Source organism: Dromiciops gliroides, chromosome 3 (genome assembly GCF_019393635.1).
Source record: "Dromiciops gliroides isolate mDroGli1 chromosome 3, mDroGli1.pri, whole genome shotgun sequence".
NCBI lineage: Eukaryota > Metazoa > Chordata > Mammalia > Microbiotheria > Microbiotheriidae > Dromiciops > Dromiciops gliroides.
Genome location: NC_057863.1, coordinates 358,748,257 through 358,763,079, shown reverse-complemented (window position 1 = coordinate 358,763,079; position 14,823 = coordinate 358,748,257). Strand labels below are relative to the sequence as shown.

Genomic DNA, 14,823 nt, shown 5'->3' with positions numbered 1-14,823 from the left:
TCTGACTCCAGACTCCCAAGCACTTTTCATTACACCACAGGTGTCTCTATTCAGTTCAGTAATGAAGGTAGAGTATGGGGTCAGGAGATCTGGGTTAGAATTCCAGTTCTTCTAAGGTCACCTTGTCACCTGGGGCAACTCGCTTTATCTCTCTGGACCTCGATTTCTTGGGGTATCAAGGAAAAGCATCATGGTGTCAGAGCTTCTGGGTTAGAATCCTACTGTTATTTACTGTCTGTTATTGACTGCACGTATGACTTTGGCCAACTCATCACCTGCCTATGTCTGTTTCCTTATCCGTACTATTGGGAAGTTCAAGCAAGTGATTTCCAAGGTCCCTTTCAGTCCCAAATCCTATGATTCCTCGGTGTAAAAATGAGGAAGCCCAGACACAGAGAGTTACGGGACGCACACGGTCCCACTGCGGCAGAGATGGGATTTGCCCCTGGGTGCTCCTTCTCCCGACTCTACCGCTTTCCACTACGGCACCCCTGATGAGATAACCGGAGGGGCCGCGAGGGGTCACCCGTCCAGCTGAGCTCCAGGGTTAGTCCCACCACCCACACCGCTTCCTCCGGGGTGTGGGGGAGAGGGCAGAGACTGGTAATTCCCTGAGAACACATCACCTCTTGGGGCACCGACGAGAGCTGAGGCAGCAGCGGGGGATCCTGTGTCTGCGCGCCTTAGGGGACTTTGGACTTGACATAAGGTTGGGTGGGAGCTAATGCGCCCTGGCTTCCCACTCCAGAATGAAGGGGAGAGTGGCAGCTCGGGCATTGATTGGCCCTGTCTGCCCATGCTCGGAGCCCCTGCATCATACTGCAGTATTCATCAGACCTGACCAGTTGCTGTCCCCAGTCCTGGAGAGGAACCTGGAGCTGGGTTTGACAGGGGAGGGATCCCGGGTGAGTGATGCCCAGGGGATGGAGTCAGAGGCCCAGGCCCCCGGGGAGGGGCTGTCCACTACAGGGACTTCTCCCCATCAATTCCCCCATCCCACCGCCCAGATGCCCCGCCTGCCACTTGGAATGGTCCCAAAGCTGAAACCTCCCCCACACCCCACCTACCCCTTCCCCCCCAACCAACAGAGAGGAGGAAAGAAGCGAAAGGTAGGGAAGGAGAGCAGAGGACTGGGAGGAGACACCTGGGGAGGGAGAGAGGAGGGTATGACCTTCAGGTGGAGGGACACACTTGACTTGCCCATGCGTTTCTGTGTGTGTTTCTGAGCATGCATATTTCAGTGCGTGTGAGCACGTAAATGTCTACCTGTGAGTGTATGTACGCACATAAAAGCTACTCCGTGTTTCCGTGCATACGTCTGTAAGCGCGTGTATTTGTCAATGTGTGTGTGTGTTTCTGGGTGTCTTTGCATGTGCGTGCGTTTTCTACATGTGTGTGTGTATGGGAGGAGGCCCTTGTGCCTGCCCTCCCTTTCTTCCTTCCTCCCACCCCCAGGCTCCTCCCCTCTGCCCCCAGGAGCCAAAGGGGGTTCAACCTGGGGCTGACCATGATGCTTTCCCGGACCCCTCCTGCACTCCCGCCCACGTTGCTGCTAGTATTGGCCCTGCTGAGCTCAGGTACCCCACCTCTACCTACCCCCACCCCTCCTGGTGTCCTTCTGGGATGTCCCTCGGTGCTCAAGGGGAATCTCAGAGACCCTCCTGCCTCTCTCTTCCCAGGGTCCCATGCATGGTTATTGAACATTTGGGTTTTTTCCCATGGTGCATTTCATAGTAGTCCCCTACACCCACACATGATTTACAATCCCCACCTTACTTTGCCTCTCCCGGCTCCCTCTGATGTCTCCATGGCTGGCTCCTAAGTGCTCCCAAGGCCCCTCAATCATGGGCCCCTACTCTATTCCAGGCCAGGGGGAGCTGGCACCTCAGATCGATGGGCAGACATGGGCAGAGCGGGCACTGAGGGAGAATGAACGCCATGCCTTCACCTGCCAGGTGGAAGGTGGGCATGACCCTCCGAGGCTGGCCTGGTACCTGGATGGACAATTGCAGGAGGCCAACACATCGAGGCTGCTGAGCGTGGGAGGGGAGGCCTTCACGGGTAGCACTAGCACTTTTACAATCACTGCCCAGAGGGCTCAACACGAGCTGAACTGCTCCTTGCAAGATCCAGACACCAGGAGGGTGGCCAATGCCTCCGTCATCCTTAATGTACAATGTGAGTGTCCACTGGCATGGGGATGGATGATGTAGGGAGAGGGTTCTCTGCACTGTGCTCCTGGAGTGCTGATCCCCCTGCCCTAGACATCAGGCTCCCAGCACTGTCAATACTAGATAGACCCAGAGCATTTCTGAGGGCTGTCAAGACTGGGAGGACAGAGCAAAGCAGCCTGCCTTCTTGTCTCTTACTTTCACTTGCATCCTCAGAAAGAACTCATGGGCCCTGTTTCCCCTCCCCCGATCCTATGCCCAGACCCCGATCTTGCCATATCTCATTCTCTAAGAAAAGGCCCCAAGTGGCCTGACCCACAGCCCTGTCTGAGAAGAGACCCGGGCTATCCAAGATCTCCAGCCACCTCTGGGGAGAGGTGCCAGGTGCCTGGACCCCTAGTCTCCTCCCTTCCCCAAAACTATACTTGGGAGGGCTTTTGGAGGGGGAGTAACGTAAGCCCAGTGATAGGAGTTGGGTGGCTTCTGCTTTGCCCCAGTCAAACCAGAGATTGCCCAGGTTGGGGCCAAGTACCAAGAAGCCCAGGGCCCAGGGCTCTTGGTTGTCCTGTTTGCCCTGGTACGTGCCAACCCACCTGCCAATGTCACATGGATTGACCGGGATGGACCTGTGACTGTCAACACTTCTGACTTCCTGGTACTGGATGCCCAGAGCTACCCCTGGCTCACCAACCACACTGTTCAACTCCAGCTCCGCAGCCTGGCCCAAAACCTCTCTGTGGTAGCTTCCAATGGCGTGGGCATCACTAGCTCTTCTCTCCCAGCCCCAGGTGAGTCAGGCAAAGCTCAGAGGGGTGATTGGTGTGGAACAGAAACTGCCCCTCCTCTCCAAAGGGTAGCATTGACACAAGTCTGGTCTCTGGTCATCTCACAATGTTGTTCATCATCTTCTGAAGCCACTCTAATTTTTCAGGGTTCTTCCTAAAATGTGGCACCCGGAGCTCAACAGAGCTCACAGGCATTGCCAAAGGTTGGGGTGGGCACAGGGTAGCATATGAGACAGGGAAGAAGATCTCATATTTGAAGACCAGGGACTTGCACTGAGACTGCTAGAAGGAAATCCTGCCAAGGGTATCTTGCCCACAGCAACAGGGATCGCCAGGGCTTCTTTCCCCTTGCATGTTGGGATGGGCAGGGACACTGCCAACCTGAGCTTGACCAAGGGATGCCCTACAGGGCTCCTGGCCACCCAGGTAGAAGTGCCGATGCTGGGAATTGTTGTGGCTGGAGCCCTTGCTCTGGGAACTCTGGTGGGCTTCAGCACGCTGGTGGCCTGTCTGGTCTGCAGGAAAGACAAAAAGACTACAGGTAGGGATAGGACTGGAGGGAAGGGAGGGAGGGCAGTGTGTGTGCTAGAGAACTGGTATGGGGGAGGAGGCTGGGGGTAAAAATTGGGAAGATGAAGTATAAGGATAAGACCTATATTAAGGTTGCCAGGTGGGCACAGAGGTGGGGACAGAGATCAAAGATGGGGGGCAGCTAGGTGGTGCAGTGGATAAAGCACTGGCCCTGGATTCAGGAGGACCTGAGTTCAAATCTGGCCTCAGACACTTGACACTTACTAGCTGTGTGACCCTGGGCAAGTCACTTAATCCCCATTGCCCCACAAAAACAACCACAACAACAACAAAAAAAACCAGAGATCAAAGATGGTGGGCATGGGCCAGCGCTGAACAAATCTGTAACAGAGGGAGCTGGATAGAACAAGCTACACCAGACATCTGGAGAGGGTTTGCCTGGAGTGTGGGCAGGGTGAAGGAGACCCCAGAGCTATGAGGATCTGGGTCAGACAGCAGGATAAGTGAAAAGTCCTGAATTCTCTTGTCAGAGATGGGCAAGTTAGAGCACCCCCCCAGCTGGGTTGGCACTCAGTGCCCTAGGACGTGACGTAGTCAGTGGGTCCACCCTCTTCTTCCCCTAGGCACCTCTCGGCGACCATCTCTCCTCTCCAGGTAACATGCCCATGGTCTGGGTAGTATGGTGGGTAGCTGGACAATGGGTAGGACTGATACACAGTGTGGGTGTCGGGGAGATTTCTTGGAGGTTGGTAGGTCTGGGCCACATCATGAATCAAGAACACATCCCAGCTGGTGTCCAGGGTGATGCCAGCATTTACCTACCTTGCAGTGACTCCAACAACCTGAAACTCAACAATGTGCGACTGCCTCGGGAAAACATGTCCCTCCCCTCCAACCTGCAACTCAATGATCTCACTCCAGACTCCAGAGGTGGCGTATATTTTGCTGTGGTCAGGCCATATCCAAGGTGTATTTTTGAGATCTGGGTGCCACATTTTAGGAAGAACATTGAAAAACTAGAGTGGGTTCAGAAGATGATGAACAGCATTGTGAGATGACCAGAGACCAAGCCATATGGTCTCTCCCCAGTGCCCTCCACTGCCACCTAAGGCCCCACAGCCACCCTCCCCCATTCCCTTGTCCACTGGGTTGGCTCCTGAGTTTGCAATTTCCTGAGACCTACCAGGGGAAGGGGAGCATGGGCACCAGAAGGAACTCCTTTGGCACTGGAGGGCATCAGGCAGCACCATCTTTATCATCCAACAGCCAAACCAGCTGATGGACAGATACCACAGAACACCAGGAGACCTGACATCCTGGACCCTGAGAATGGTGTCCTTTTCACCAGCCAAGGTACCATGGGCAAGGAAAATGGGTACCAGCAGGGCACATGCCTCCCCAACTCCTCATCTCCCCTGACCAGTATGCCCATTTATATAGATTCTGTTGCCTCTAGAGTACATAGAAGGAACCTAGGTATCCATGGCACCAGCTATCCAGGAGTGAAGTTCCCTGGGGAAAGAGGGTTGGCACATAGACCAGGCATCTCTTCCTCAATGGTGCTGGGAGCTCAAGCTCTGGATCCCTTTTACCCCACAGGTTTTGTACATCTTCCGATGCTGGGCTACATCTATCGGGCATCCAGTATGAGCAGTGATGAGATTTGGCTGTGAGCAAGAGGGCAGGGTAGAGGGAAACCCTTTTGTTCCTCTGGGTACCCTTTGTTCCTCTCCTGAGTCTTCCCTTTCCCTCCTGGATGGGAAGGTAATTTTTGTTATCCATATAATGAGTTTGATAGGTGTCGTTGGCACCTCAAAGTGGGATCAGACTCTCTTAGGCCTGGAGTTGAGGCTGCCTATGAGAACTGGTCATTTCCTTTTTAGCTCAATTTGGTCTTGGGGCTTGGGTAATGATGTAGCCAATACCCAAGCTGAATGAATGCAGCTGTGCTCAAATAGCATGTGACTGCCAGGAGAGGGCACGACCTTTCCTGAGGCCCCAGAATTCTACCTTGTGTTTCTTTAACACTTTATACAATGGATATGGGGAGCATGCCAAGCTGGGTGGATGGGGAGGATGCTGCATGCCCTTGCTCCTCTTTTAACTATCTAGGCTGGGCAGGACTCAAACTGTTCCTTCCTTGTGTGCCAACCCTAGCACTGTGGCATGGCCTAAGCTAAGCACAACCTCATGTTTTTGGCTGAAAGCCTCCCTGCCAACCCCTACTTCTTCATGGCTACTATATATAGTGATGGGATGAGTGTGGGAGCTGGGCTTTCCTCACCTCCTTCATGGACCGAAGGCATCTTTGCCATGAGCAGCGTTGGTTCTGGGCATCAGCAAAAATTAGGAAGAAAAGGAGGGAGGGGGTGCCCTCCAGAGGGCATGAAGCTATGCATCTGCTCTTGCAATGTCAGCACTTTAAGAATGTCCTGTAGGGGAGGGGGCATGACCAAGAGCCCCCAGAGCTTCTGCTTGTCTCTGACGTTTCTCCTACATTTTTGAGACTTCCTAGAGATTCACTGTGAGTGCCCTGGGCCCAACAGGCCTAGGGTTTCCCCTGTCAAAACTGTGCCTCTGCTTCCTCCCATTCTTATGTTCTTCTCATCCCACTCCCACCCCTCCAACCCTCCAGCACTGATTTGTCTGGTAACCATCCTTTGGCGGCAATAAACCAAGCTCATCTTGTCCCACACGGCTGCCATTTTTTTCTAGAGAAAATTCTTTCCAGAGGAGGATGTCCATGGCTGAAAAAAAAATCACTCTGTCAGTCAGTGTCATTAATGGTATGCCTAGGGCTCCTGGGGGGTACAGTGGCAACCTGGGGAGGGAGCAAATGGACACCATGGGCACAGAGGGTACAACATGGTTCTTGCCCATAGGACACATAATCTTTTAGTTGAGAAGTCTGACTTAGAGTTGTATGCAGGAATCTATTCTAATGGATTCACAAAAATAATTCTAGGGCTAACATAAAGTGGCACTGACCTAACGTGTTTTTATCGAGTCAGAATCGGAGAGTTGTAAGAGCCCTCAACAGCTGTTGAGAGAGCTGTTTAATCCAGCCTACATATGACAGGAATCACCATCATTGCATACCCAACAAAGTTCCTTTTTAAAATACTGGCTGTTGGTTAGTGGGGGTTATGCTGTCCCTGACTGGCCTGATGATGTTTAACCCAGCCAGGAATAAATAGGAGACAGGAATTTGCCAAAGACAAAACCTGCCCTCCTTTTTCCCAGTCCATCTACTGTAAGAAGGAGGTGCAGAGCATCAATCTAAGCATAAAGGAGAGGCCACTGCTGAGTCTCATACTGCCGCTTAGTGTCTTCTTGGACATTAAGGGATGCCTGGATGTCTGCTTTCTAGAGCAATGCCCCCAAATGCCTCAAGGTCCTGGACAGAATAAATATTCATACAACATCAAGATGATTTAAGAATACTTAAAGGAACCTACAAATGATGGGAATATAGTACAGAGTATATTTTTAATATTTTATAAAAATGTATTATATTATTACATAGCACCATGTTGATTACCTAGCAGGCTCTCAATAAAAAGATAGCCTTCGTGCATATTTATATTTTCTCCCCAAACATACTGCAAATTTATTAAGGACAGGGACTATGCCTTCTGTTTTGGGAGCATCTGTGGAGTAGCCCAGGTAGTCCCATAGCTTTTCATTTTAGGGGGAAAAGAGACTAGACCTATGGTTTCAATAAAGTACCCCTTGATGAGGAGACTCCATCTATGCAAGGTGTCAACTCCTGTGCTACTTAAGAGCTGCTGAGAGCAGGGTCAAAGTCGTGACTTGCCCAAGGTCACCCAGCCAGGATGTATCAGAAGTGGGAACTGAATCCAACTTCGACATATTCTCTATTCACTAGGCTGTGTTGCCTCTCATGAGAACACAGATCAACAAAACCATTAGATCCACAGAGCTGGTTAAGGGGCAGAACTGGGACAACCAGACCTCGGGACCATGTTGGTCTTATCTTCTCTCCCTACAGCTTTCCCTATTCTCTGAAATGGATCATATTCGGGAAGCCTAATCTATCCTCTTTATGTAGATGTGGGGAGGGGTGGGGGAAACCCTTTTCCCTGTGGTTGACCTGAGACAAGGTTGGAATTCTTTGAAATTAAATTTTACTAATAAGGGAATGAGGAAGCAGAGCAACCAATGAGTTTAGAGTAAACATTTCTGAGCCTACCTTTAACAACTGGCTTGTTTGGCACAGTTTAACAGGAAGATTTTTTTCTTTTTAGGGTGGGGGTAGGGGGGCGGGGAGACCTTTTTGTTTCTCAGTAGCAGATTCAAAGCCATAAGATTTAGATCTAGAAGGGATCTTAGAGGTCAGCTAGTTCAAAGCTTCTTAAACTGTAGGTCTCGACCCCATAGGGGGTATCATAACTGAAAAATTTGGCAACAGTAAAAGGTTATATATGCCCGTTTTATATACCTATATACCAGGGGTTGCGTGAAAATTTCTTAAAAGGGGTTGAGAGTAGGAAAGTTTTTAAAAACCCTATTGAGTAGAAAAAGTTTAAGAAGCCCTGAACTAGCATTCAACTCCCACATTTTACAGCTGAGATACATCCAGGTTAAAGTCACACAAGTTTTATACGGCAGACGTGGGATTTAATCTAGGTCTCCCAATTCCAAATCCAGCACCCTAACCCTAATCACAATGTCCTCCTGAAATCTGTTTCTGGGTGAAGGGAGAATAGTCTTTTTGGTGAAGTTTGGAGGTAGACTGTATGTTGAACTATTCCTTTTTTCCCTAGGTAGTCAGAAAAATCAATAGTATTTTAGGAAGTATCCTTTTTTACTTTTGGGGGGGATTCCCAGCACAGAATAAATATTTAATAAATGCTTGTGGATTGATTCATCGCCATCTTGCTTAGGAAGGTGACTGGTTATTTAGGTAATGAACAAGCAAGCATATAGGTTGGGACAACTAAAAAATAAACATGGAATTGTGGAATGGACAAATGAACTCTGTCCAATGCACTCTGCTGAGGCAATCCAAAACTAGGTTCTGGGAAAAGTAGCATTCTCAACACTGTTAGGTAAGGAGCAGGACTCCCTGGCACCTAACAAAAAGATCTTACATAATAATAACGTTGGATTTGGACTAGAAATAGAGGGTTGGTTCAGTATTAGGAAAACTATCAACATAATAGAAATAATCATAAAAATTACCATATCAATATAGAAAAAGCTTTTGACAAAATGCAACACCCATTCATGATTTTGTTTTTGGTTTGTTTTTTGGAGGTTTTTGGTGAGGCAACTGGGGTTGTGACTTTCCCAGGGTCACACAGCTAGTAAGTGTTAAGTGACTGAGGCCGGATTTGAACTCAGGTCCTCCTGACTCCAGGGCCCGTGCTCTATCCACTGCGCCACCTAGCTGGCCCCCTTCAGTTATCTTTTGACACATAAACCTCCTTCCTCTCAATTAATTACTAAATATTTAACAAACAAATCTTTCAAATGTAAATTTTACAATTGTTTATGTGAAAGTAAATCTTTACTTTCTGCTTTTGGTGATTGTCAATTCTTTTCTCCTTCTGGCATCTACAAATCCAAAATGATATCTTTTCCTTTTTTCTCTCTGATGTAATTAATGACTATATAAACTTTAAGGAAATCTTTGTTCAAGGCTTACAGTTAATTAAGAACTCTGAGTGTATGCTGAATCATATATTTAATAAAGCTAGGTCTTACCTCCTAGATTTCTATGTATTTATAGTTCTAATTGGCGGCACTATTAACAAATCCATGAATATTTACATATCGAAACCTAAAGATTATACAAATATATGAGCCATTCCCCAATAGAACAAAGAATATGAGTAGACAGCTCTCAAAAAAAAAAAAAAAAGGAATGCAAGCTATCAACTACCATATGAAAAAATGCAGCAAATTACTAATAAGAAAAGTGCAAGTTAAGACAACTTTGAGATTCCACAGCATCAGATTGACAAAGATGACCAAAATAGAAAATGACAATTGTTGGAGGGGCTGTGGGAAGACAGGCCTATTCATGCACTGTTTTTGTTTTTTTGCAGGGCAATGAGGGTTAAGTGACTTGCCCAGGGTCACCCAACTAGTAAGTGTCAAGTGTCTGAGGCCAGATTTGAACTCAGGTCCTCTTGAATCCAGGGCCAGTGCTTTATCCACTGCGCCACCTAACTGCCCCCTATTAATGCACTGTTGCTGGAGCTGTGGTCCAGATATTCTGTAAAATAATTGAGAACTATACCCCAAAAGGTCATTAAACTGTACATACCTTTCAACCAGAGATACCACTATTTAGGTATATGCTTCAGAAGTAAAAAACAAAGAGCAAGGACCCACTGATAGTCTGGTAAATGTTTAACAAACAGCTTTGTGTGGGGGCAGAAATCTACTTACAACACACTTTTAAGTTTAATCTGTATTATTAATATATTTTCCAACACCTTAGGTGTAGGCAATCAACAAAAAATAAAAAGTCAATCGAGCCCTGATTTGTAATTTTTGTAAATTTGTAATGTTTACCAATTTCTGAGGTATAAGTGATCACACTGAAAATTTAACAATTAGTTCTCAAGAGCCAATTAGATCTGGTTCCAGCACACTCCTGGAAAGAACTCATATATCAAAATACTAATATCAGTGATGCTTGCTGCAGCAAAGAACTAGAAATAACACAGCAGCTTATCAATTGGGGAATAGTTGAACAAATTATGGTATATATGTATAAAATGGAATATTATTGTGCTTTATGAAATTATGAAAGGGATCAGTTGAGACAAATCTGCAAAGAACTGTAAGAACTAAGGTAAAATGAAGTGAGCTATACCAAAATAATATATTATTATAATACAATGACACTACTATAAAGGAAAGTAAACTTTGAAAGATTTAAGAATTGTTAACAATGCAATGACCAATCATAACTCCAGAACACTGATAATGAATCACAGATCCCTGCTCTTGACAGAGGTGATGGACTAGGGGTGTAGAATTGAGACACATTTGCAGTCATGGCCTATGTGTGTATATTGTTTTTTTTATTATACTTTTTTTTTTTTAGTGAGGCAATTGGGGTTAAGTGACTTGCCCAGAATCACACAGCTAGTAAGTGTTAAGTGTCTGAGGCCGGATTTGAACTCAGGTACTCCTGACTCCAGGGCCAGTGCTTTATCCACTGTGCCACCTAGCTGCCCCGATTATACTTATTTTAAGGGAGAGTTTTTTATCTTTTGGTGTTAGGGAGAATTCTGGGAGGTGGATAGTGATAGTAATAGCAGAAAAATAAAAAGATAAAGATCATCTATGAAACACTTTAAAAAAAGAAAAGCAGGACATTCAGAAGGAGAGATACAGACAAGTAGGGCAATGATGAAACTACCATGTTAAATTTAATATATAGAGTTATCCCTTCCACATTGAGACTTTCTCCATTGTGGTCTTGATATATCATGGGTTGGAATAAGAAATTAAATGGGCATTTTTGGGGGCGTTCTGCACCAGCAGATGAGATAGAAAAAGTTTAGAAACTCAGAAACACATAAAATTTATGTATAATTTTGTATAATATCAACTGAAATTTTGTAAATGCCCCACAAAAGAAAAAGAATAAATTCAGACTTCATCTCTGGTACAAAGGGAAGGTAAAAAAATTTCATTTGGATTTTCCAGATTGTGGGAACACTGAGTCCCTAACCCCTGCAATGTGGAAGGGTTAACTATACTAGAAAAATAAGGTGTACTAATGGAAATATTTTTCCATTCTTCCTATATAGAAAAGTTTGTGCCTGTTGATGTTTGTCAAGTTCCTAATCAAAAATTTAAAAAACAAAATTTAAAAAGTGATATGATATTCAAAAATACAAATGGTTGTGATTGTATCAATGTGGACATCCCTTCCAACAGTGCGGGTAGCAAGCCATCCATGTCTTCCCTCTCACGATGTGATCAGCCTATCTTCATTTTGACTCATTTCTTTTAGGGAATCCCTTATTCTGATTATATTTTGTAGTTATTTGTTACATGTTATGCTCATGCACCTCTCAATAGCCCTCTGTGATACTCATTGTTAATTTTTCAGAGACTATAATATTCCTTGATTTACAGCCACATGATGTTACCTTAAGAATACTGGTATTAAAAAAGATAAACCTTTGTTTCAGGAAAGAAGGTTTGAGGGTCATAAAGCCTTCCTAAACTCCCCAAGGCAATCCCATCTGCTGCCCTCCTCCCATTTAATTTGGGGCACAGCTCATCGTCCATTTGCAGCGTCTGTCCAAAACAGATGACACACATGAACTCTTCGGGTTGTCCACCTAACTGTCACAATCTGGTCACTACTAGGTATTCTTCATCCATTTTTGTGTGTGGATGGTTAGGCCAGACTTTTGAGAGGTTGTGGATTTTATCGAGGTGCTGCTGTGTGCTGGGGCTCAGTGCAATTAATATGGTATGATCTGCAAACAGGAGCATCTAGAGGACCTAGTCATCTACAGGAGCTTCTTCCGCTTGGACTCTGCTATCCAGACACTGGTGAATACATTCAATGAGCATCCATCTCCCCATGTCTCACCTGACATATATGATCAGAATATCATTGAACAAGGTTATATACCTTTCAAGAAACTGTCCCATCATTTTTGATGTAAGAGATACACCTTATTGAGGTCACGTTTTACTCTACCGAATCAAATGCTTTTTTTTTTTTTTAAGTGAGGCAATTGCGGTTAAGTGACTTCCCCAGGGTCACACAGCTACTAAGTGTTAAGTGTCTGAGGTCAGATTTGAACTCAGGTCCTCCTGAATCCAGGGCTGGTGCTCTATCCACTGCGCCACCTAGCTGCCCCGAATCAAACGCTTTTTAAAAGTCACTAAAAAACACAGTAAGATTTTGTCTTCTTGGGGCAGCTAGATGGCGCAGTGGATAGAGCACCAGCCCTGGAGTCAGGAGGACCTGAGTTTGGGTCCGGCCTCGGACACTTAACACTTACTAGCTGTGTGACCCTGGGCAAGTCACTTAACCCCAATTGCCTCACTAAAAAAAAAAAAAATTGTCTTCTCCACATCTCTTGTCAGTTGTGTGATGACAAAGATGTGGTCTGCTGTGAAATGTTGCATGTAAAAGCTCTCCTATTCCCTACTAATACCTTGGATGTAAAAGCATCCAGAAAATGTATGCCACAAGAGGTCATCCTGTTCAGATAAAGAGGAAAGAACAACAATGGATAATCTGATGTTGCACTGGTAACAAAATGTTAAAAATGACTTTAGAGAAAGGTCTCCAGAGTGTTGGGTAGGCTTCCAACAGATGATTTAGATGAGGGTGTGGACAAGAAGTGCACAGGACAGGAAGATGCAGGATTATAATCTGCTTCATTGTAAGAGTATTCCTATTTACATCTGAAAGGGAATTAAAATATTATCTAAAGGGGCAGCTAGGTGGTGTGGTGGATAAAGCACCGGCCCTGGATTCAGGAGGACCTGAGTTCAAATTCGGCCTCAGACACTTGACACTTACTAGCTGTGTGACCCTGGGCAAGTCACTTAACCCCCATTGCCCCACAAAAAAACCCTACTCCAACCCCCTCATTTTACAGATGAAGAAACTGAGGCACTTAACAGAGGTTAAGTGACCTGCTCAGGGTCACACAGTCAGCTAGTAAGCAACAGTTCTGAGACTGGAACCCATGTCCTCTGACTCATTTATCACTCGTTACTATATTATGCTGCTTCATCAATAGGACCATAGAAGTATTTTGGAAAAGGTGGTTATAGACTAGCAGAGAAGACATTTTAAGCAGGGGAAATGGCTTTCATAAAAGCTCAGAGGTGGGAATGTATAAATGGTGCAGGGTAGTGAAATAGAAAGAACTAGGAATTGAGAGGACTTGTGCCTTAACCTGTTTCCTTATGACAAAACAAGTATTGAAGTGTATGAACTCCAACAACTGAAATCAGCTTAGCCTGACAAAGTTGGGGAGTAATGAGAAAAGCTGATGAGTGGGACCCCCTTGGCACATAACTTTTTTTTTTGAATCAGCAGCTCTGTTGGTGTCAAGATGCCATGAAACATCACATCTCCCCCAAGATAAGCTTATCACTAAGCAGATTAACTCAGCTTTTGATACTTATCACCTTTTTTCCCTCAGTTTCTTCCCCTCTTCTGACAAAAGGGCTGGAAGGCAGAGCAATAAACTATCCCCAAAGCCTTCCTTTGTAGAGGGCTCAGTACTTTCCAGGTAACTTTACTTTCCATCAGCAGCTCTTCTTGTTTTCAAGACTCCACAGGGGCAGCTAGGTGGCACAGGGGATAGAGCACTTGTCCTGGAGTCAGGAGGACCTGAGTTCAAATCCAGCCTCAGACATTTGACACTGACTAGCTGTGTGACCCTGGGCAAGTCACCTAACCCCCACCTAACCCCACCAAAAAAAAAGAAAAAAAAGAAAAAAAGAAGCTCATCTAGGGATTTGACAATGAAAAAGAAAACAAAGCAAAACAAGACTCCACAAACGTCATATCCCTGTGCTGGGTAACCCCTGGTGGCTCCCTGCCACGCCACACCCCTTTCCTGCTTTCTTTTGTCTTTTGTCTTCCTCTGTGAGACAGTGAGCCCCTTGAAGGCAGGGACTTTTTCTTATTTGTATCCCTAGTACATAGTATAAGTGCTTAATAAATGTGTACTGAATTAAACAGTAGGTACTTAATTAATGCTTATTGAATGGAATGTCTCTGTACAATACTTAAAAGTTTGTTCTACTATTTCATTTTCATTCTCACTGATAATTCTACAAGATGGGTAGATTAGCAATTATTTCCCTATTTTACTGAAGGGGGAACTGAGAAATATTAACAGTTAGGTGATCAGCTCAAGGATCACGAAGCAAGCAGGCAACAGGGAGTCATGAATTAATTACCCCTTGAGGAGTTAGATACAACAAAAACTGAGGACTATTCTTGCAGTTTATGTTAGATAAATTAGAACAGGGAGATCATGAGAGCCTGATACATTAGTCCAGGCATGAAATGAGCAACTAGCTGCCTGGCCTCATCTCTACCCCAGGGAATAGGGGGTCTCTACCTTTCCTGAAAGTCTGAAATGATCTCCTAATTTTCATAAAAGCTTCAAAGAATATTTTATTCCCATAGCATACCTGTTTCCTTCCTTTCCATCAGAATTAATATCATAGGTTCACTAGGTACCCAGCTGAAGAGCAGGGACACAACTGGAGGGATGTACCCCTGAACCTGACATACAGGCATCAAAAGTACAGAATTATAAAATGCTTGCAGGGTTTAGGATATAGCTATCAATAGC

General features: G+C 45.6%; 1 protein-coding gene across 3 annotated transcripts; it reads left to right on the top strand.

Annotated features, from left to right (window-relative positions):
- Positions 1 to 481: 481 nt before the first annotated feature.
- Positions 482 to 8,762, top strand: TMEM25 (transmembrane protein 25). Of its 3 annotated transcripts, none has more exons than XM_043993257.1 (9): positions 585 to 905; positions 1,477 to 1,577; positions 1,867 to 2,178; positions 2,669 to 2,959; positions 3,366 to 3,497; positions 4,111 to 4,141; positions 4,317 to 4,417; positions 4,754 to 4,840; positions 5,087 to 8,762. In XM_043993257.1, exons 2-9 carry the CDS (start codon positions 1,508 to 1,510, stop codon positions 5,158 to 5,160), a joined length of 1,098 nt encoding a protein of 365 aa, XP_043849192.1. In that variant the 5' UTR covers positions 585 to 905; positions 1,477 to 1,507; the 3' UTR covers positions 5,161 to 8,762. The 3 variants fall into 3 exon arrangements, with proteins under 3 accessions (XP_043849193.1, XP_043849192.1, XP_043849191.1); XM_043993256.1 differs by having other exon boundaries at positions 587 to 905; positions 1,456 to 1,577; XM_043993258.1 differs by lacking the exon at positions 3,366 to 3,497 and having other exon boundaries at positions 482 to 905; positions 1,456 to 1,577.
- The last annotated feature ends 6,061 nt before the right edge of the window (positions 8,763 to 14,823 follow it).

What these genes read in the sequence shown, in the direction of transcription:
- TMEM25 (XM_043993257.1), top strand. Translation starts at nt 1,508, where the DNA reads ATGATGCTTTCCCGGACCCCTCCTGCACTCCCGCCCACGTTGCTGCTA. An exon ending in CTCTTCTCTCCCAGCCCCAG is followed by an intron (nt 2,960 to 3,365) that starts GTGAGTCAGGCA and finishes GATGCCCTACAG; the next exon opens with GGCTCCTGGCCACCCAGGTA. An exon ending in CGACCATCTCTCCTCTCCAG is followed by an intron (nt 4,142 to 4,316) that starts GTAACATGCCCA and finishes CCTACCTTGCAG; the next exon opens with TGACTCCAACAACCTGAAAC.